Source organism: Mus caroli, chromosome 13 (assembly GCF_900094665.2).
Source record: "Mus caroli chromosome 13, CAROLI_EIJ_v1.1, whole genome shotgun sequence".
NCBI lineage: Eukaryota > Metazoa > Chordata > Mammalia > Rodentia > Muridae > Mus > Mus caroli.
The window spans coordinates 70,706,627-70,727,705 of NC_034582.1; the positions used below are offsets into that span (position 1 = coordinate 70,706,627).

The 21,079-nt window shown below is 40.5% G+C and overlaps 1 protein-coding gene and 1 non-coding gene across 5 annotated transcripts in view; one reads left to right on the top strand and one right to left on the bottom strand.

Annotated features, from left to right (window-relative positions):
• Positions 1-14,489: 14,489 nt before the first annotated feature.
• On the bottom strand, positions 14,490-14,619 carry LOC115029153. The gene has a single exon (XR_003834719.1). It is a non-coding gene; the product is annotated as a small nucleolar RNA SNORA17 (small nucleolar RNA).
• A 3,956-nt stretch (positions 14,620-18,575) lies between these two features.
• Positions 18,576-21,079, top strand: part of Spata9 (spermatogenesis associated 9) — a 33,071-nt gene continuing 30,567 nt past the window's right edge. For 2 of the 4 annotated variants that reach the window (XR_002379541.2, XR_002379542.1), the window contains exons 1-2: positions 18,603-18,730; positions 18,890-18,978. Coding sequence is in view for 2 of the 4 variants with exons in the window: in XM_021180746.1 (XP_021036405.1) it covers positions 18,670-18,730; positions 18,890-18,978 (150 nt within the window). In the remaining 2 variants the exon portion in view is untranslated. Of the gene's footprint in view, positions 18,731-18,889; positions 18,979-21,079 lie in introns of all 4 variants that reach the window. The other 2 variants (XM_021180746.1, XM_021180747.2) reach the window with 2 other exon arrangements.

Genomic DNA, 21,079 nt, shown 5'->3' on the forward strand with positions numbered 1-21,079 from the left:
ATCTGTTATCTATTTACATCTGGCACAGTGGCTAGCTGTACTTTTCAGACTGTTTCATTTTAGTTAAAAAGTATTAAATAAATAACAAAACATATGTTCCTCTGAATTAGGACTCCCAGCATTCTTCACAGTGTTTCAAAGAAACCTGGCAGTGAGGCCTTTAAGATGCTTGCTCTTTTACTTAGCCATTGAAAAGCTGAAAACCCTTCCTCACTATAAAATATAATATTCAGGGATGTGTCTAAATAAGTACTGGTATGGTTACCCCGTGATGCAATTCATTTATACATACTATTTGGGGAAGCTTTTACCTCGAACCTGTGCAGAAACGTGAGATGTTATCTTTAAATGATATAAAACATTGCTGTTGAGCCTTCTTTGAGAACTTGAATACACTACAAGTAGATATTTTCACCCTCACTATCTCTGGCTGTCACATTGACTGCACTAACCACTGTGACATTTCTAATGGCAGGTTCTCTCAGTACAGGCTGTTCTGGATTCTCCCTTAAACTTGCTGTTCAGGGAACTCTGATCTCCAGGATGGCAGTCTCCAGGGTATTACCCAAGCTAGGAGACTTTTCAGGCATGGTTTGAGCTATTCTCTTTCTCTTGTTCACCTGATCCCCTCTGCCTCTGACACAATACTTCTGAAACTTAGTTTCCTCAACTTGGTTTTTTTTTTTTTTTTTTTAATTTCTGAGCCAACAATTCTGCCTGTAGTTAAGAGCTGTATTTTATAGTGACTAGCAATCGAAACTTCTTTACAGCTTTCTTTCTGAGACCCTAACTGATTCCACTAAATATTAAGTTGACAGAGACATTTCAAATCCTTAGCTAAGCTCTATAGGGCTTGAGGGGTTCAATGACAGCCTGGCCACATAGGGAAACTAAGGCCAATCTAGGTTAGGAGGGAGCCTGCATCCAAAAAGATGAAGGAAAATGAAAGCAAAACAAAATAAACCAAAAAGCCAGGAGTGTGCCTTAATGGCTCCTGTTTGCTTCACCTTTGTGCTGTGTGTTGCTTTCTTTGATGAGCCCCTCTGGCTTGTTCTTAATGATATTGGCCTTTTGTCCTCTTTAAAGCTCTCTTAAAATGTTTAGATCTCTTGATTCTGGAATGAAAAGTACAACACTAGCTAATTTTGATATACCCTGACTAGCTCAATGGTTGAGCACTTCTAAAGTTCTCCACAGCTAGCAAATCCTCCCCTCCGGTATTCCTGAGTTAACATCTTTTAAATTCTGTATTTCATCTCTGCTACCCCAGACCAAATTGGGGTAGTGGCCCCTAGGGCCACTCTCCTAGAGTCTTACATGACAGCGTAGCTTTAAGTCTGCTCTCTTTTCTTCCTCATCATGGTGATTCTCCTCTTCTTCCTCTTTCCCTGGGTCCCTTGTCCACACAATGTAAGAGTCCCACATCTGTCTTCCTGCTCAGCCATTGGCTGTACAGCAATTCTTTATTATTGATTGAAGCCAGCTAGGGCAGGGACCATCAGGTTTGGAAGCAGAAGCACTGCTTTTGGGAGCCGAATTAAGACAAAGCATTAGAACCCGTTGCCAACACTGGAGAGATGGCCCAGTGGTTAAGTGCACTGGTTGCTGTACCAGATGACTAGGCTCAATATCCACTACCCCCATGGCATCCGACAGCTGTCTCTGGCTCTAATTTTGGGGGTGGATTGAGGGAATCTGATTACTTCTTCTAGTCTCCAGGGGTATTGCATTCACATGAAATATAGACATGGATATACAGGCAAAACACACACATAAAATTTAAAAAAATGTTTTTAAAAACTGAATAAATAAATACAAATTTTAAGCATTAAGCTTGAATTTTCCTATTATCTTTTACTGTAAGTCTTTCATTAAATTAGAACATTTATATTTATATAGTCATTTTCCCCATATTACTTTCTTTCCCTAGGGTAGCTAGATGCAGATCCCTTCTCAACAGGAAACACTCCAGGTCACACAAGGCCTCTGCTGCTCCTGCTAAGGCAGAGCTTGTTAGAGGTTCTCCTTCAAGGCATTCTGTGTTACATAAGCACCTGCCTCTTTTAGGGCCATGTTTTGATCTGTGTTGAAAGATAACTGACCTTTTTCTGTAAAGTGGTAAGTATGGGCAGCCAAGGAAAATGCTTCTGGTCCCACTAGTGAGCAGAGATTTTGAAACTTTTCCTTAGAAGTATCCTGCACTGGAGCCCTGCGTAAATTCTCCAACATTCCACTCCTGAACCTAGGCCACAGCAGAAGGGTTCAAGGCCAGTCATAACTACATAGAGGGTAGTTACAGGACAACCAGAGTTACACGTTACGATCTTATCTCAAACAAATAACTGAGTAAAATGAGCACCAGATCGCTGGCAGATGCATTTAAATTGTGTGTGTCATGTATTTTGTTTCATGTATGGTTTGCTACTATGGAATCTGGCAAATTGTAAGGAGATCTGTTGAATTCTGAGGAGCCAGAAACCGTTTTGCATCAGGTGAAATCTAGCAAGAAATGGTATTTTTGTTGAACTGGCTAATAAGGAACTATTTTTTTGTGGGTAAACTATATCAAAAGAATCATCATTAATTGCTGTCAGCATATTTGATAAGTGCATTTTCACAGAGGTTACCTAACTTTAGAGTTACAAAGAAGTCTATGCTGAGCAGTAAGGCATGCAGAAACACAGAACCCTGGTACAACGCAAGAGAGCAATAAAACACAATAAGATGCAAATAAAACAGGATTTTTAAAAAAGCAGAGTTTACTTTGCCTTCTGCGGTGTCAGTAAGCATTTCAGTGTTCACTAGCTGTTGCCTTAGTCTGCCCCCTCTCCTCATAACAGCTAGAGATGGTATAAGTACTGGTTCTCTACCTTCCTACTACTGTGACCTTTGAATACATTCCCTCATGTTGTGGTGATCTCCAACCATAAAATTACTTTCATTGCTACTTCATAGCTTTAATTTTTCTACTGTTATGATTTTCATATGCAAAGTATTTGATATATGACTACCAATGGGTAGCAACCCATAGGTTGGGAAAACACTGCTCAAGAGTAACTGACTGCATGCTGGACTCTGGGCTTAGGAGGCATTTCAAGGCCAGTGTTTTGTTTTTTTGTTTTTAACTGTGTGATGCTCTAATAGATTACTCAGTTCTTTTATATTATCCCTGATTACAACAATATTTTGCTAATGATACCTTTCATGGCCTCCAGGATTTTTACTGGAGAAAGTCAAATTGATTTAAATGAAGTTGCTGTTCTAAGCAATCAGGGTAGAAATGTCATGGGGAGAAGCCAGCTGGGTTGATGGGCTGACAAGATGACAATATGACAGAATGAGAATATGCCAGGATGACAGGGTGACAGGATGTCAGAGTGACAGGATGAAAGGATGAGAGTATGACAGGGTGACATGGTAACAGGATGAGAGTATGACAGGCTGACAGGGTGACAGGATGCCAGAGTGACAGGATGGAAGGATGNAAGGATGAGAGTATGACAGGGTGACATGGTAACAGGATGAGAGTATGACAGGCTGACAGGGTGACAGGATGCCAGAGTGACAGGATGGAAGGATGAGAGTATGACAGGGTGACATGGTAACAGGATGAGAGTATGACAGGCTGACAGGGTGACAGGATGAGAGAGTGACAGGATGGAAGGATGAGAGTATGACAGGGTGACATGGTAACACGATGAGAGTATGACAGCCTGACAGTGTGTCAGGCTTACCGGGTGACAGGCTGACAGGGTGACAGGCTGATAATGTGTCAAGCTGACAAGGTGACAGGATGACAGGATAAAGGGTGACAAGATGACAGGGTGACAGAATGATAGTATGGCAGGCTGACAGTGTGTCAGGCTGACAGTGTGACAGGATGACAGGGTGATGGGATGCTGTTGCCTCAGTTAACTCACTTTTCCAAAAGGCCATTTTTTGTGTTGCAAGTCCATAAACTATTTTCATAAAGAAGCTCCAAATTGATCATAGTGGGAGGCAGAGAGGACGGCACAAGAGGACTCTGTGTGAACTGTAATCCCGATCATAACAGTCAGAAAGATTAACAAGTTCTGTGCACCCAGCATTTCTCCTCCCCTATTACTGTCTTCAGTTCAGCAAACATCATTAAGTGACCAGGGTACATGTTAGTTTGATACTCAGGATAAGTTGTACATTACAACATCTTAACTGTATTTGTAGCATCCCTGAGCTGTACAAAAACAGTTTACTCAGAGCAAATTGCCTTGGGCCAATGTTTGCCTTGACCAATTTTCTGCAGTTGTCTCTTCTGATGTCATGTTAAACCATTTTGGAGAGACTACGAACTCTCCACCTGACAGCATTAGACAAGATGGACTCCTTGATAAATGTGCTTGTTCAAAATCAAAAGCACAGTCTGGAGGAATCTGTAAGGACATCTAAGACTGTATTCATCATTCACGTACCACTTGCTCACAATCTCTCAAGATGTCTGAACTCTGGACCTTACTTTTCTCCCTCTATTTGCTAGCCTTTGTTCTTATCTCCTTTGCTATGTCCCATTTATCACATCCTCATAGTCTCTCTTTATTTCCTTCTCTCCTTCCCATCCTAATCTAAACCTGGATCCATGCAGGTGTCTGACTTTTCACATGTGGGTTATAAAGCATCACTGTGTATCTTAGCTACATTTTGTTGCTATGATAAAGCCCCATGGACCAAAACAGCTTATAAAGAAAAGTTTACTGGGTGGTTGTTACAGTTCCCAAGGGTTGGAGTCCATGATCAGCATGGCAGAGAGCATGGCAGCAGGCATATCACTGGCACAGTAGCTGAGAGCTCATATCTGATTCACAAACATAAATGGAATGCTAGGAAATGGCCTATGCTTTTGAAAATTCAAAGCTCAGCTCCAGTGACACACCTCTTCCGACAAGTCCACACCTCCTAATCTTTCCCAAACATATACAACAACTGGGGACCATGTATTCAAACATTTGAGTCGGGGGGGGGGGGAGCATTCTCATTCAAACACCATAGTGCAAAAAAAAAAAAAATGGTCCTTAACTTCAGTGTCATGTGTAGTGACTTGGCAATCAAAGGTAAGCATTGCTCTTAGCTGTAGAACAGACTTCTCCTTTTCCCATCTCGAACTTTGACATTTCCTTATTCACTTGCATATTCCATGCAGTGGAGCAGAAGGAAGCATTAGCTGAGTATTGCCCTATACCTCTCCATCACCAAGCCAGCAAATTTACATGGAGCTACCTCCACCCTGTTCCTCCTCCTCCAGTCACAATGCAATATGAATCCTCCTGTAGGTTATGCGAAAGTTCTTTGAATGTCTATATGAAAAAGGTTGGCCCCATGGTCATATTAGTACTATACAGATAATATTAGGAGTACTATGGATCTTTGAGGTGGGAATCTTAAGGAAACAGTTTTCCTCTAGAAACAACAGGACTGGTTCACAGGTGAACTTACAGAGACTGTGGCACCAGGCACAAGACCCACACAGGTGTAAGCCAGATAGGGTCCACAACAGGGTTCCAGTGCTGAGAGGGAGAAGTAGACACCCACTCCCAGTCCTAACCAAGAAGCTATCTGCAATTGATACCTGTTGGCAAAAGAATATTATCTTTCTCCACTCAGGTCTCACCTGCTGTATTAATCATACCTTACATCTTAAGTCAGGCCCCACACTCAAGAAGAGTTGGCCAACACAAACCTAACCCAATGATATTTTGAATTTTCCTGTCTCATTTTGCTTTGCTTGGGTTTTTTTTTTTTTTTTTTTGTCCTATTGGTCTTTTGCTTGTATAGTTTGGTTTNTTCTCTCTCTCTCTCTCTCTCTCTCTCTCTCTCTCTCTCTCTCTCTCTCTCTCTCTTTCTCTCTCTCTCTGTTGTTTCTTATTTTTTTCATTTTGTTTTCATTCATTTGCTTTTTAAAGAGAGAAGAGGTGTAGAGTTGGATTGGTGGAAAGGTGGTAAGATCTGAGGGAAACTGATATAGGGGAAAAGTATGATCAGAAAATATTTTGTCTTCAATAATAAGTAGGAAAGAAAAGAGGGAAACCTCTCTATGTGACAGTCTTAGATACTCTCAAAGGCCATTGTTGAAACCCAGTCTTTCGGACTATCTCTGTTTTAGGCTTATGATCTGACTCTATGCTTTGGCATACTCTCCCACTGGGCTCACTTGCCATTCTTACCAGGGGCTAAATAAGTAATGTCTACTGTCTTGGGATTTTAGGGGCCCACAAACTGAGTTAACTGTATACACCATCACCACCACCACTTGTATTTCCCAAGCATCCTGTCTCTGATTTTATTTTAAGCTGACTAGTGCAAATTTCTTATCTTCCGATATATCACTTGATCTGAGAGTTCTGTGCGCTTTCCCTTTTGTGGTTGGAAGAACTGCATGCCTTGTTTTGTTCACAAAGTTCCTGTATAGTTAACATTTACCTCTCAACTCTCCGCTCAGCATGCTAACAGCTCCTGGTGCTATGGGTTGGAATGCATATGCTCCTCAGAGATGAGTTACTTCTTTTCAAGTTGTTGGTCAATGGAATCCTATAGGTCACCTTCCCAAACATTTCAGGCTATTGCCAACACTCTTGTTTATTTACCTTCCAGAACTTGACAATAAGATGCTATGGTGGAATATAACAAATATCTGAGTCATAGGACATGGAGAAACAAATCTGTAATGACCTGGGAACATCATCTCTACTGACTAGCTTTCACAATGCTATAAAGTTCTATAGATACTATCAGGGCAGAAAAGTCATAACTAGTCTACCCAGTTGTGAACCTGGTGAGCTAAATAGTGACTGATCTGGCAAGACATGTTCATGGGGTGAAATAGTGTTGCAAATGTTACAGGAGTAACTAGCTATTTTCAGATTATATTGAAGCCCTGCTACAAAAGATGGACCACATGCCTTATACAGTTAACTGCACCAAAAGCTAGGTCATATGCCCTAGAAGGGAGCATAGTAATAAATGGCCCTATAAATTTCTATCTTAAACTCATAGATCAGTATATCTATCAGCCGTCATCTATTTAGCCCTCATCAGAGAAGCTTCCATCTTTTTACAGTAGAGGATAAAAAGAGACTGTAAGGTGCTCATCTCTAAATCTGTATCACACCCCTTCCTGCAAAGATTTGGAGAGCATTTTGGAAGATGGTATGGAAAGATTGTAAGAGCCACAGGAAGTAGATGTTGGCAGCAAATGATATTCTTGAGCTAGGACACTGTAGGGGTACATATGAACCTACAAGATCAAGCCAGTTAAAAATCTCAGCACGGAGGGAATCATAAAGTTCCACGCTTATGAGGAGATATAGGCGACTAATGGTTGCTAGGGAAGGGAAAGTCAGTTTTCTTCAGAAGTATAGTTCCTGAGAGGCTGCTCATGTTCCAGTAGATTCCATACCTGTGCATATACAGGCAACATTAATTGGACTCAGTAGATTTGAGGGAAGAAAAGGAAAAGGGAGGGAGGGAAAGAGAGAAAGACAGAGAATATGAATTGGGGAGGGAAAAGTGTAGGTAGTAGGTAAAGAGTTGGAGGGGAGGAAATGGGGGAGTACACTTGATCCAAAGACATCATATTTTTTAAAATGATAAATAAAAATTAGGAGTTTTATGTTTCATTTTATTTTGCTATGCTAGGAGTAGAACCCAGGGCCTCACCAGTGGGGGGGGGGGGGAGAAAACCATGTCCTACCTCTCCCCTGCAGCCAACAAACATTTTTTAAACAACAGAACTAATTGCTGGTGAAGGGTTAATTTAATACAGGTGGTGCTTTATAACAAATGTTGAGGAAATAAATTAAGTATGTAATATAATAGAGCCCAGTAATTAGTGTTCCACAGAGAGGACTCTCTATTGAGAAACAGGGTTGAAGATGTTCAAAAGGTCTATATTTTTAGTCCGACAGCCATGGTTTTTATTTTCTTTCTACCCCTGTAGCTTTGGAAGACAGGTAGAAGTCTAACATCTGTGCACATCAGTAAAAGGCTTGCTTGCCTCCAAGAGGAATCCTGGAACTGATCAGCAAGCAGCGTCCAGGATGTGTTCCAGTATTTGGATGCTCTGAGATGGGATCCTTATTCTGACAAATGAGAACAAACCCACTCTAGATCTTCAGAAGAAATCAGGTTCTCTGTTAAAATGTTGACAATACCATAAAATGTAAGTATTTTTTCTTTACCATTATGTTTTTAAATATGCTAATTTTATCTCTTAGAAAGTTGTGGGCCTCTTTTTTCTTCTGCCTACTAAATCTACTGATTCAAAGCAAATACTATGTGTTTCTAAGTTTTCCCTTAAGAGAATCATGCTATCATGATATAGAATTATTAGCATAATTTAAAATGGTACAAAAAATCTTTAAGGATTTAAATATATTTCATGAGGTGGTTTGAATGAGAATTCTTCCTCCCAACCCAGAGGCCCATATATTTACATGTTTGGTCACCAGTTGATGAACTGTTTAGGAAGGATTAGGGGGTGTGGCCTTGTTGGAGAAGATGTGTTACTGAAAGTGGGCTTTGAGGTTTCAAAATCCTAAACAAGCCATCCCCTCATCTTTCTGCCAGTTGCATAAAGAGTTAAAGCTCTCAGCTACTGCTCCGGCCCCATGCCTCTCTGCTTCCTGCCATGATGATTATGGACTAATCCTCTAATTTGTAAGCAAGGCCCCAATTAAATGCTTTCTTTTATAAGCGTTGCCTTAGGCATAATGTCCCTTCAAACAACAGAATATTAACTAAGATACTTCACTAACTTTGATAGGTAAATTTACCTCATGGGACTATCAAGATGACTTAGTGGATAAAGATAGCCTGAGTTCTGTCTCTGGGACCAACAATGTGGAAGGAAAAACCTTCTGACCTACACACACACTCAGTGTGGCATGCATGTTGCCACACACACACACACACACACACACAACTATAAAAAGTAATTTCATGAGTGCTTCCATCTGCTTTGGTCTTCTCCTTGAACATTTCTGAATTAGAACTCTAGCTTTAGGCTGGCTGTGTGTTTTTATCGTTGTGTAAAAGCATGCAATCTGTCAAGACACGAATGTTACTATTGTTCAAAGTATGTAGTTCAGGAAAGCTTCACAAAGAAGCACTTTCTCAGTCCCAAAGTATTTACTCCATTTATCTGAATCACGGGAGTCTTCTAACATAATTTCAAGCAAGAACAAAACAAAACAAAACAAAAAAACCAACCAACCAAACAAACAAAAACAAAACCTCTTCCTATTTTAATTAATTACAGATTTTGGGGAGAGAAACTAGTTTACAAATGCTTGGCAGCTGGCTCAGTATTATTTTCTCTCTACACAGAAGATGCTTCTTGGCCTGGCTCACGAGGAAGCATTATACATCTTGACTTAATTAATTTGGAATGAAGCTCATAGCTAAATGATGAATGCTGCCAAAACAGTAACGTTTTGTTTAGTTATTAAAAATAATGGGGTAAAATTTTCATTAAAACACAGAACTTATTTTTGGTAGGGCAGTTAGTAATTGTTTTCTTTTCCTATAGCCTAAAGTTTGCAAGACCTTTGAGGAAGCAGCCACCAGTGGTATGATGTTAAGACGTCCAAGCTTGCAGAATATCATTTACTACAACCAAACAAGGGTTTCATGTGCTTCCCAGGTCACTGGTCTGTTAAGGCAAAAGAATGACCCTAACTCAAAATACTGTTACAGTTGTCACATGTTTCTCCTTTCTCTCAAGGCATTGAGGGACCTGGGAGTTACCACTTGAGAATCACTGAATATCAGGGTTAGAAAGAACTATAAACTTTGCACGTTTCATTGCGCTGATAACGTTGGGAGTAGTCAACACAGGATCAAAGTTTCAGAAAAGTATGGATCAATACATTCAGCCAAAGAATGGCTTTTGCTACAATTGACTATTGTAGTATGAAATAATATCAGTAAAATACAAAATTTTAATAAGTTGCATTTTGAAGGTTATTTCAATAGGGCATCTAAGTGAACAAAATATAAAAAAAAATCCATTGAAAAAAATATAATTTTGTCAGTTGACTTTAGTTCTCTGAAAGGCAAATCAATGATTTTCTATTTGTTGAGCTTCTAAGAACATGCAAACAAGAAGCCAAGAAGCATTTTATAAGGTTGTAGTAGCTAATGTAACAGTAATTTGTAAATACAAATGTAAACATGCAAATGACAAACAATTCGTAATGTTTAAGACATGAAGTTTCTAAGAATTGCAATACTATTTATCCTTTCAATAATTTTTTCAATAAATTTTTTCATGATTTTTTAAAAAGCTCCTGTGATATATGGCTTCTCTATGAAACATAAGTAACTAGAATGAAAAGATAATTTTAATGAATAAGGATTAAAAAGTTACATAATTCTAGATGTGTGAGAGCATGGTATTGAATGACACACACGTTCCACAAACAAATGCACATAAGTCTACTTGGAATCTCAATGAACTTAGTGTTCCTACCAACATCATGGATCAGGATTTGCTCTTGTACTGTGGTTTATAAGATGTCATTATTGATAAAAGCTAGGGTAGGGTAATTAAGATCTTGGATATTTTCTTCAATTTCTTGTGGGTCTGTGATTAAGACAAAGAGTGAAAATGTGAATGGCTGCTGTGGAGCATCATTGTGCGAATTCAATATTTCTGAGCTACAGTTAGAACGAAATGAAATTATTTTTTTTATAAACATGTCCCTGATTCTCATCCTTTTTACCAAGTCTTGGAAATCCATACATTTTGCCTTCCAAGTATTCTCCACAAAACAAGACAAAAAACAAACAAACAAACCACAACAACAACAACAACAAAATTGATAAAAGTAAGTAGTATCAGGGGACAATTCTATGCTGAAAACCCCAATCTACCCATTACTCTCTGACATCCCATTCAGACTTCAAAACGTTGTTTCCACTAGAACCCTACAAGATATCTGACCCCAAGCAGGGTTTTGAGAAATATTGGTGAATAAAGAGTAAATGAATGAATGTGCTCTCAAATATCTAAAGGATTTTCAGTGCCAGAAACTATCTCTTCCCACCCACTTACTCTTCTCATTCATACCATATCTCCATTTCTATTGTTCCCCTAATGAAGCTTCAGAGCTTTGAACTGCTTTTCGTTATTTAATTTCTTTACTTCTCTCGCATGCACCTCATTATGGTTCATTTTCTTCTCATATCCCTTATATCCGTCTCTTCTAACTCATTTGTATAAATGCTAGTTTATTTTTATTTTGTTACTCAGTGTGTCTTGATTCAGCTTGTTTTGAATACTAATTTTTGGAAAACATTTTTTAAAATACTGTGCTTTTCACTTTACTAAGATCATAGTGGTTGTGATCATTGCTAGCATTTATTGAGTACACACTTAATATCAGGCACTCTTGATATATGTAGTGGTGAAATAGTTAACCCTCTTTGAGCTCTGCACCCACCAAGAGCTCTAGATTCACAAGTAAAAGACACTCACATGCAAACTTTATTCTTAATAATCTCAGCTAGTTCAATGATTGGGCACTTCCAAACTTCCCTACAACTATCACACACTCTCCTCCAGTATTTTGAAATTAATACTTGCTAAATCTATGTTTTATCTCTGCTACCTCAGATCCAATTGGGGGAGTGGCCCCTAGAGCCACTTTCCCTCAGCTTCCCCATCGTGGTGATTCTGCTCCTTGTCTCCTCACTGTTTCTTGCCTGGGAATCCAAAAAGTCCCACCTCTGTCCCCCTGCCCAGCTGTTGGTTGATGGCTCTTTATTGATCAATCAAAAGTCAATTGGGGACAGGAACCCTCAGTGTCTGGACATGTAGATTCCCTTGTGATTTTGAGAGCCGTATTAAGATAAAGCATTAGAACAAATCCCTAACAAACTAAGATTCCAAAATTTACCTAATTGGCATTTATTTGCTACTCATGACATGGTACTGCTTGCCTGTCTCAAGGTGGTGGGGTCCTTTCAAGAGGTATTTAGCTGCTCAAATATCCTTACTGAGGGGCTAAAGAGATGGATCCGCAGTTAAGGCCACTTGCTGTTCTTCAAGAGAACCGAGGTTCAGTTCTCAGAATACACATGGCAGCTCACAACCATCTGTAAGTGTAGTTCCAGGAATTCTGATCTCTTCTACATCAGGAACACTTGTAATATACATACAAATATGCGGTCAAACAATCATACACATTAAAAAAAAAGTAACGAAACTTTTGTCTTAGTTAGGATTTTACTGCTGTAAAGAGACATCATGACTAAGGCAAGTCTTATAAATGAAAACATGTAATTGGAGCCAGCTTACAGGTTCAGAGGTTCAGTCCATTATCATCAAGGCCAGAACATGGCAGCATCCAAGCAGGCATGGTGCAGTAGGAGCTGAGAGTTCTACATCTTCATCTGAAGGCTGCTAGCAGAATACCGGCTTCTAGGCAGCTAGGATGAGGGTCTGAAAGCCCACACCCACAGTACCATGCCTACTCCAAAAGGGTCACACCTACTCCAACAGGGCCATACCTTCTAATAGTGCCACTCCCTGGGCCAAGCATATACAAACCATCACAACTTTACTGACTAGTAAAGACAAATACTTGAATATAAAGTCTTTTTAAAAGTCTGAGTTTAAAGCAGATTTGTAGCATTAAGTTTTCTTGTTTTTTGTTTTTGTTTTTGTATTTGTTTTTTTCCAAGACAGTGTTTCTCTGTATAGCTCTGGCTGTCCTGGAACTCACTTTGTAGACCAGGCTGGCCTCGAACTCAGAAATCCACCTGCCTCTGCCTCCCGAGTGCTGGGATTAAAGGTGTGTGAGACCATGCTCGGCTTTAAGTTTTCTAAGTCTAATATAAATATACCTTTTTACTTTTTCTTTATGAATTTCACATCATGCACCCCAATCCCACTCATATCCCCATCCCCATACCTGAGATCCACTCATAACAACCCCCCAACAGAGAGAAAAATAAATCTCATTGTGGAAACTGTAGTGTGTCACAGTGTGTCCCACAGTATACCCTTTGTCTGCACTTCTTTGCTTGCAAATGTTCTTTGAGTTGTTGGTCTGGTACAAGGTCTCTGGCTTCTGCTACACTATCAATACTGGAACCTTATTGGAACTCGTCTGGGATATCCTGTTGTTGCTTTGTTTCATGGAGATCCTGTAGCTTTGGACTACAGGACTTGCCCCTTCATGTACTCTAACAGCTCATAGATGGGGTAGATGTTGGGGTGGGCCATTCAAAGCCCTGCTCTGGCTGACCCACTACCAGCAAGGGGCAGAACCACTCTCCTGCTCTCATACCCATGGGACTGGCTCATCTGCACCGACAGAGTCAGGTACAGCTCTACTGTGTTGCCCAGGTGAGGAACAGAACCCACTCTCCAGAGGGCTACAGCAGGTGAGAGGCTGGGAAGCCTCTCCCACTCTCATGACCCTGTGGTGGCTCACCTGCTCACCTGCACCACCTCATGTCCAGGACCAGATTTAGAGTTCTGCCAAGGCAAGGTGTAGGGCCCACTCTCCCAAGTGTTGTAGCAGGTAAAGGGCAGGGACAGTTCTTCTGCTTTCATGACTCCAGGACCAGATCGGCCACCTGCTGCAGGTGGCAAGAGGCCAGGAGGGATGAGGGCATCTCTCCCTCAGCCATGCTACCCCATGGGAAAGGAGTGGCAGGGCCAGCTTGCCCATACTCATACCCTCAGGGCAGGCTCACCTGCAACTCCCATACCTGGGCCAGCTCCTGGGCTTTGTACACCACCTCTCTCTGGTAATGCAGCTTGCTAGGGGTGGGGTCAGCACTTCTGCTCTCACATTCCAGGGCCAGCTCTTCATTGATGCCCAGGTGAAGAGTGAAGCCAGATCTGCACAGCCCTCAGACATCAACATATCCCTGGGCCCAGACCAGGGACATCTCCCTGGCTTTTGGGGGTAACAGATTCCTGATGATGCAGGGGTATGGACCCAGACATAGCCCTCAGTGACAGCATAGGCCAGGATGCCAACATGGTCCCAAGTGACATGATCAGCTTTGCACAATAGGCTTTTCTCCCTATCCTCAAATCTCCAGATCTGCCTTCTTCATTGTGCTCACATCCTTCTGTTTCTCTTTTTCTTCCATTTTTCCACCACTTACTTCTTCCTGTGAGTGGAGCCTGGGATCTCTGACTGTCTGGGGTCATCATAGGAATGGTCTAAAGAGTGCCCCACTTCTGCATTATGCCACTTGGTAGGGGTCATCTTGGGCATGGTCTGCCTCTCCAGACTTTTGCAGTGCTGGACTGGTGGTCATCCCAGGCTAGCTCCCTGACCTTGCCTCATGGCATGGTGGCTATTTTGTGCTCACTCCCACCTGGGAGTCATAGTCCCAGGTCAGGTTCTTGTAGTCTCCAGCTTGCTTTCCGTCCTGGGAGCCCATCTGGGCCTGCACAGCACCAAACTGGTGATTGTCTCCAGCTCTCTTTTACAGGGAATGTTAGGCCACTAATCGTTCAACTGTTTATAGGTCAGAACATTGAGCATAGACATATCTCTCTCTTCTCTGCTACCTACAGACACACCTGTGAAACAGCAGCCACCCCTTAACATCTCTAGGGGCATGTAATTTTCTTTACTTAAAAGAAAACAAAGTTGTCAATTGGCATGGATGCCTCCTCTCTGGAGACTAGTTTTCGTGGTACCAGAAGGCACTATGCAGCTTTCACAGTAAGGAGGCAACCAACAGTCTCACACAGCTATGACACCTATGATCACATTAATAACCAGCATGGCATAAAAACCTTAAGGATGCAGAAATAGTACATACTTTGAGGATAGCCAACAGCTCTGTAATTAAATTTAAGACCCACCAACAAGAAGGAAACCATGCCTATTACTGGAAATCTAGCCAACTACTCAGGGCTAGTGAAGTCATAGTTATTGAAAGAGAGTCTATAACTGTCACTTTACTAATCTAGCACAATCCCTAGAAACAATCTATAAACATTTGTTATACCCACAGATAAGTGGAGTCTTATTCCTCTTCATGGAAATTTCTCCAACAGATGGAAAGGACTATAGAAAACCGTAAAAAAATCAAAGTTCAGAGTTGTGGAGTGTTGTCCCACTGAATACAGTTACAAAAATTCCTACAACTATGGCCTAGGGAACATTGTAGAGGAGTAGAGAGAAAGATTGTAAGAGCCAATGGATCAGGGAGTTTATGGAGTATGTCTCCTAGAAATGTCAGATGCTACACCCATAAAGTCTCACCAACATGACTGCCCAAACTTGAATTGAATGAGGAGGACACCAGTGGACATGAGAGTGTCGACAAGGAAAACCCAATAAAACCGTAACCCTACACAAAGAACAATGTTAACTGAAGAATGCTGGACATGGGAGAGCTAGTTTTCTCCAGGGAAGAGCACACCAATTAGTTGTCCAGTGCCAAATTGTCAGCCCTGAAAACATACATACAAGTAACACTATACAGACTGAGTGTGTGTGTGTGTGTGTGTGTGTGTGTACATATGCATGCAGTAACAATTAGTGAAAAGGAGGGCTATGAATTTTGAAAGAGAGTGGATCACTTAATTTTAAAATGTCTTGGGCACTCCTAAACCTTTCCCTGCTACTCCAGGCCCAATCGGGGAAGTGGCCAATGGCCACCTACTCAAATCCTCACATGGCTGGTTGTCTTTCTCTCCTGCAGCTCCTACATCCCATCTTTTCTCCTCAAGTCATGGCAATTCTCCCTCTCCTTTTCCCCAGTTCCCAGCTCTCACAAATCTAAAGGTCCTGCTCTGTCTCCCTTTGCCCAGCCATTAGCCACTGGCATCTTCATAGATCAATCAAATCCAGTTGGGGACAAGGACCTTTAGTGTTTGAACATGCAGATTTCTGTATAAATCAAAGCATTAGAACCAATCCCCAACATAATGCTATGTGTCCTTGCTCCTTATTTTTAAACTATTGGTTAAATAAAGATCCCTACAGTAGCAGAAGAGAGGTAGGTGAAATTTTGATTCTTTGGATTCTTTGGCTGTAAGTCTGAGGAGGACCATGAGGAGAAGAGGAGAAGGTAGAGAGAGGAGAAGACACCATGGGGTAGGTGAGTCATGAAAACATGACCATGAGGGCCAGCCACTTAGAGCTAAGAACAGCCCAGATGGAACATAACAATTTATAACTTGGGATTATTGTTTAAGGAAATAGTCACTAATATCTTAGAGACTAGGTATCTTCCCAGCTCTATTGCTTTAAAGACATATTATAAATATAAAGGTTGTGTGTCTTTTATCTAGGAACTGGATGATCAAGGCCTAGTAGAAACCCCTAACTGAGATTAAATATTAATACAACGGGGGCTGGAAAGATGGTTTGGCAGTTAAGAGCACTGAGTACTCTTCTAGAAGTTCAGGGTTCAATTCCCAGCAACCACATGGTGGCTCACAAACATCTGTCATGGGATCCAATACCCTTTTCTGGTGTGTTTGAAGACCTTTACAGTATACTCATATACATAAAATAAATAAATAAATCTTTAAAAAAATAATTCAACATATTGGTACCAAACATTGAGAACCACTCTGTGGGTGCTAGGATTCAAACCAATGTCCCTTGGAAAGCAGCCAGCACTTTGAACTGCTAAGACATCATTCCAGGTCATAAGTCTACTTTTAAATTAGATAAATATGTTATATTATATGTAGTTTACCTTTCCAGGTACTGGAGAATATAGAAATGAAGCATTCATCTCAAAATATGAGCAAGTTGTTAATGAAAGGAATCATTTTTCTAGGTTCTCAGGAAATAGAATATGACTTGTTTCTATTACTAACTGAATGTAAAGTTTCCAAGGCACAAGGATTTCTCTCTTTCAACACTGTGTAGTGTGTGTGTGTGTGTGTGTGTGTGTGTGTGAGAGAGAGAGAGAGAGAGAGTCTGTGAGTGCGAGTATGAGTGTGTATGGGTGAGTATGTGAGTGTGTGTATGAGTGTTATGAGAGAGTTTGTGAGTATGTAAGTGAGTGGCTCAGTATGCGTTGGCTCTCCTGCTGAGATGGGAAGGCTCACACAGATCTGAGATAGGAAGGGATCCTGAGACACCAGAGCTACACAGCTCTGAGAAGAAGCCTCCTCTGCATAGGCGGTGCTGCTCCCAGGGGAGGGTATCCCCACCTAAGCTGAGAAGCTGAGGAGCTGAGGACCTTCCGCACCAGTCTACCACTTCACTTCTTCATTGTTCCTTGGCTTCCCATGAGAGTCACCTCAGGCAGCAAAACTCATAAATATTAAGTATTAGGAGGGTTAAATATTAGAAGAGTCTAGGATATAGAGGGATAAATCCAGGGGTGGCTGTCTTTACTCCTGGTGAAGAGTCCTTTTTATCCCATTTTGTCTCCACTCAGAAACTAGGCCATAAACCATTTGCTGTCCATCCTGAGTGTAAGGTGCTTTGCTTCCACAGCTGATCTGCCTGTCTGGGTTGCTCTGAGGCAAGAAGCTGCAAGTCTCCAGTTTAGCATCTTATAGTAAAACAGCAGCAGGCTCTAGGGAAGTGAGGCCTGTCTCTGCCCTTTGTTCTCAGCAATTGTATGACTTTCCAAGTGTGTGATCACATGGTAAAAAGTTCACTACAAGTTTGCATACAAATTCAGGCCATTGATTGAATAAGAGGTTTATAACAGAGAATGTCTACATGCATATACACTAGGAGTAATTATCTGACTGAACATTCATCATTTGTTACTAGCTTACAGGTTCATGGAAAGTTAAAAGCCATAACTAAGCTGTCCTTGAAGTTTTATTTAGATAACTCAGTCAATATTTCATTTTCTGACTTTTCACCTTTGGTGTATATCTTCATTATGACCTTTGATTAATGTTTTTTATAACCTCTTGGGATGTGCTCTAGATTTTAGAAGTCTGTTATCTTAGAAGCAGCTAAGCAGTTCTGTTAGAAAGAGGCTTAAATATCTTTGTCTGCATCACCATTCTGAAATGATGCTAGTTGTTTCTGCAGAATAAGTGTTCTTTGTTTTTATATATTATCTGAATCTGGGGTCTTTCTTCAGTGAATTTTGGACCCTTACACTTGGAGCAGACAGCAGGGAACTGAGGAGACACAACCTTTATATAGGGAATCTTAAGGGGCAGAGCTTTCTAGAGCAGAGATTTTTTTTTTTTTTTTCAGAGTGGGGATTGGTGGAATTTCAATTCCTGAGCAGGTGGTTTTTCCTGTTCAGGCTTTTCACCTAATATTAGCCTAATCTGGGAAGGGTCATATTGAGGGGTTGGAGCTGACCTTTGTGATAGTTTCAGAGGCTAGAACCCCAGTTTGACAGTGAGAAACCTAGGGAAGGGGCCTGGAGCTCCTTTAGGACAAAGTTTAGGACAAAACCCAATCTGTAATATAGAGCTTCCTAATGTGATCTAGTTTTCAGGTTCCTCACTCATCTGCTCTTGCCTCCAAGCACATTTTTCCTCCCACCAATACAGTTATTTCAGAAGGTTCTGTACCAAGTTCTCAGAGGTTCCATTGTGTAGTAATAAAGAACCCCAGCAGTGAACCAGTGAACCAACAGGTTCTGTTCTTGCTGGTCTGAGTGGAGGACATCTATCCCAGGCCTACAACTCACTAAACGTGTGGAACCAACTTACAGCTCATCATGGAAGTCAGACCTATTGGGTGGATCTGTGGACAGGTGGTGAAGAACTTCTCTGGAAGACGTATGGCTGATCCTACTGTAACTGGGACTATGGGCATGGGCACAACTGGAAAGAAATCCCACTGGTTTCTCTGTGTTCCCTGTTCCCTGGGAGGAGGGCCAGTGTTCCATATTCCTGCAACTGTCACAGGATGTTTTTTCTAATTTCTTCTTTTCTTAGTTGAGGGGCTCCAGAAGGCAATCATGGACCTTATTGATGAGTTTAAAGATGATCTCCCTACCATTTTAAGATTATCACAGTCTAACCAGGTAATATGATTTATGAGCTTAAGAAAAAGAAAAAAATACGTTATTATTTGTATAATACAAATCATTAATATGGAGATAAGTAAGTAAAGTTAAAAAAATACTAATTTGTCCACAGAAAAACCAATTTCAAATTTTATTTCCTGGGAAAAGTCCTAGTGATAGACCAGGAAGTGAGTGAGATATATTAATTACAATTAAATTTGATCATTTTGTCATTAGATTAAAATTCTGGAGGTCTTTCAATCAGAAACTGACAATGTAGCTTACTTAATATTTACTTAATGCAAAATTGTAAAATAGAAATACTAAAATCTAATGTAAAAATCTAATGTAATTAACTGAATACAAACATATAACAGATTAATACTGAAAAGTAACAGTGTGTGTGCTAATGTGAAAAGAAAGTACAAATATCTACCAATTTACACAAACTATACATACCCTGTAATTTTAAAGTCTCTGTTCCAAAAAGGATTTGAAAAAGATAAACTACAGAAATTGGGAGCAGAGAGAATTTTGAAGATGCTTATAAAAAAAGAAACAGCAGTATCTTTTCTAACCTAATTATTCTAAGTATCTCCTTTGAAGTAAAATAAGCTTTATATAGCACTGTAAAAGCCAGACTTGTGACAATCAATGTCAAGTGTTTAGTCCAAACCACAAAGTTTAAACAAACATACCAAAAGCACTCTGAACAACATGGTAATCACAAAGTCTGTGCATTTCATTAGGAAAGGTGTTGGATCTGTCTTAGCCATTTCTGGAGATAAAATGTTGAATATTTACTAAATTACCCCCTCTATATCACTTGGGACTGGAAGAAAAGGATATAGAGACAGTAAAAAAGAACATAGTTCCTTGTCAGTGAATTTAATGTAATGAAGACGGAGTTGTAATGGTAAAGTTGTAATGGTAAATAAGATAATTTAACCTGGACCCAGAATATAAAGATCTTGGATGTCATGCAACAAAAGAGGCTAATCTTTCTCTTAATTATAACACAAACATGTCAGATGATTTTGAGGATGGAAATGACATACAAGTTTTACAGGGAAAATAATTCTTAGGGCTAGAGAGAGAGAGTTTAATGGGTCAGATCACTTGCTGTGCCAGCAAGAGTTTGAATCTCCAGCACTCACATAAAATCCAAGTATGTCTGTGCGTGCCTGTAAACCCAGCATTGCGAGTAAAGACGGGTGGATCCTGGGATCTCACTAGCTAGTCAGCCTAGCTGAAAGAATAAGGTTCAGTGACAGACCTGCCTCAAAAGAGAATGATAGAAGACACAGGAAACCATCCTTTGGCCTCTCCATGCATACACGAACACAGATATGTGCATTTGTCACACACATACACAAACACACACAAAAGAAACAAGTTATATTTCTAGTGATATTTTTTTCTTAATAGTGGCAAAGTTTCTAGTAAGATTCTGTTATAAATTGTTGCCAAGAATATTGGGAATATAAGACTGGTTGTATATTCAATATATCATAAAGTTGACATTGTATGATGACAGGCTATGCAGGAGTCAAGGAAGAGTCTGGATTTCTTGACTGTCAGGAGGAATAGTCATTCTATTAAGTAGGATAGGTAACTATGTGAAGAACAGAGAGATAGAATATAATAAAATTATTTAAGTTGAATTTGGTTCAAGGGATATAAAATGTTGTGTTTAATTCATGCAGTTGAGCTGTCAATTGGAGCTACTTAGCTTGTTGATCTGAATGTAGACTAACAAAGAAAATAAGCCTTCTTCATTTGGGAGAAAAAGATTATGATGAAGTGTGGGTTCCCAAGTAAGCTGTAGTTGGGCAGTATACTGGTGTTGGGTAGCTGACCAGGACAAACTAAGGCTTGAAGACTCAGGGGGCAAACCAAATTTAGTAGTTCCAGATCTTTAGTTTAGAATCTAGGTATTTTCCTCATTTACATTTCCAATGCTATCCCAAAAGTCCCCCATACCCTTCCCCCGACTCCCCTATCCACCCACTCCCACTTTTTGGCCCTGGCATTCCCCTGTACTGAGGCATATAAAGTTTGCAAGTCCAATGGGCCTCTCTTTCCAGTGATGGCCGACTAGGCCATCTTTTGATACATA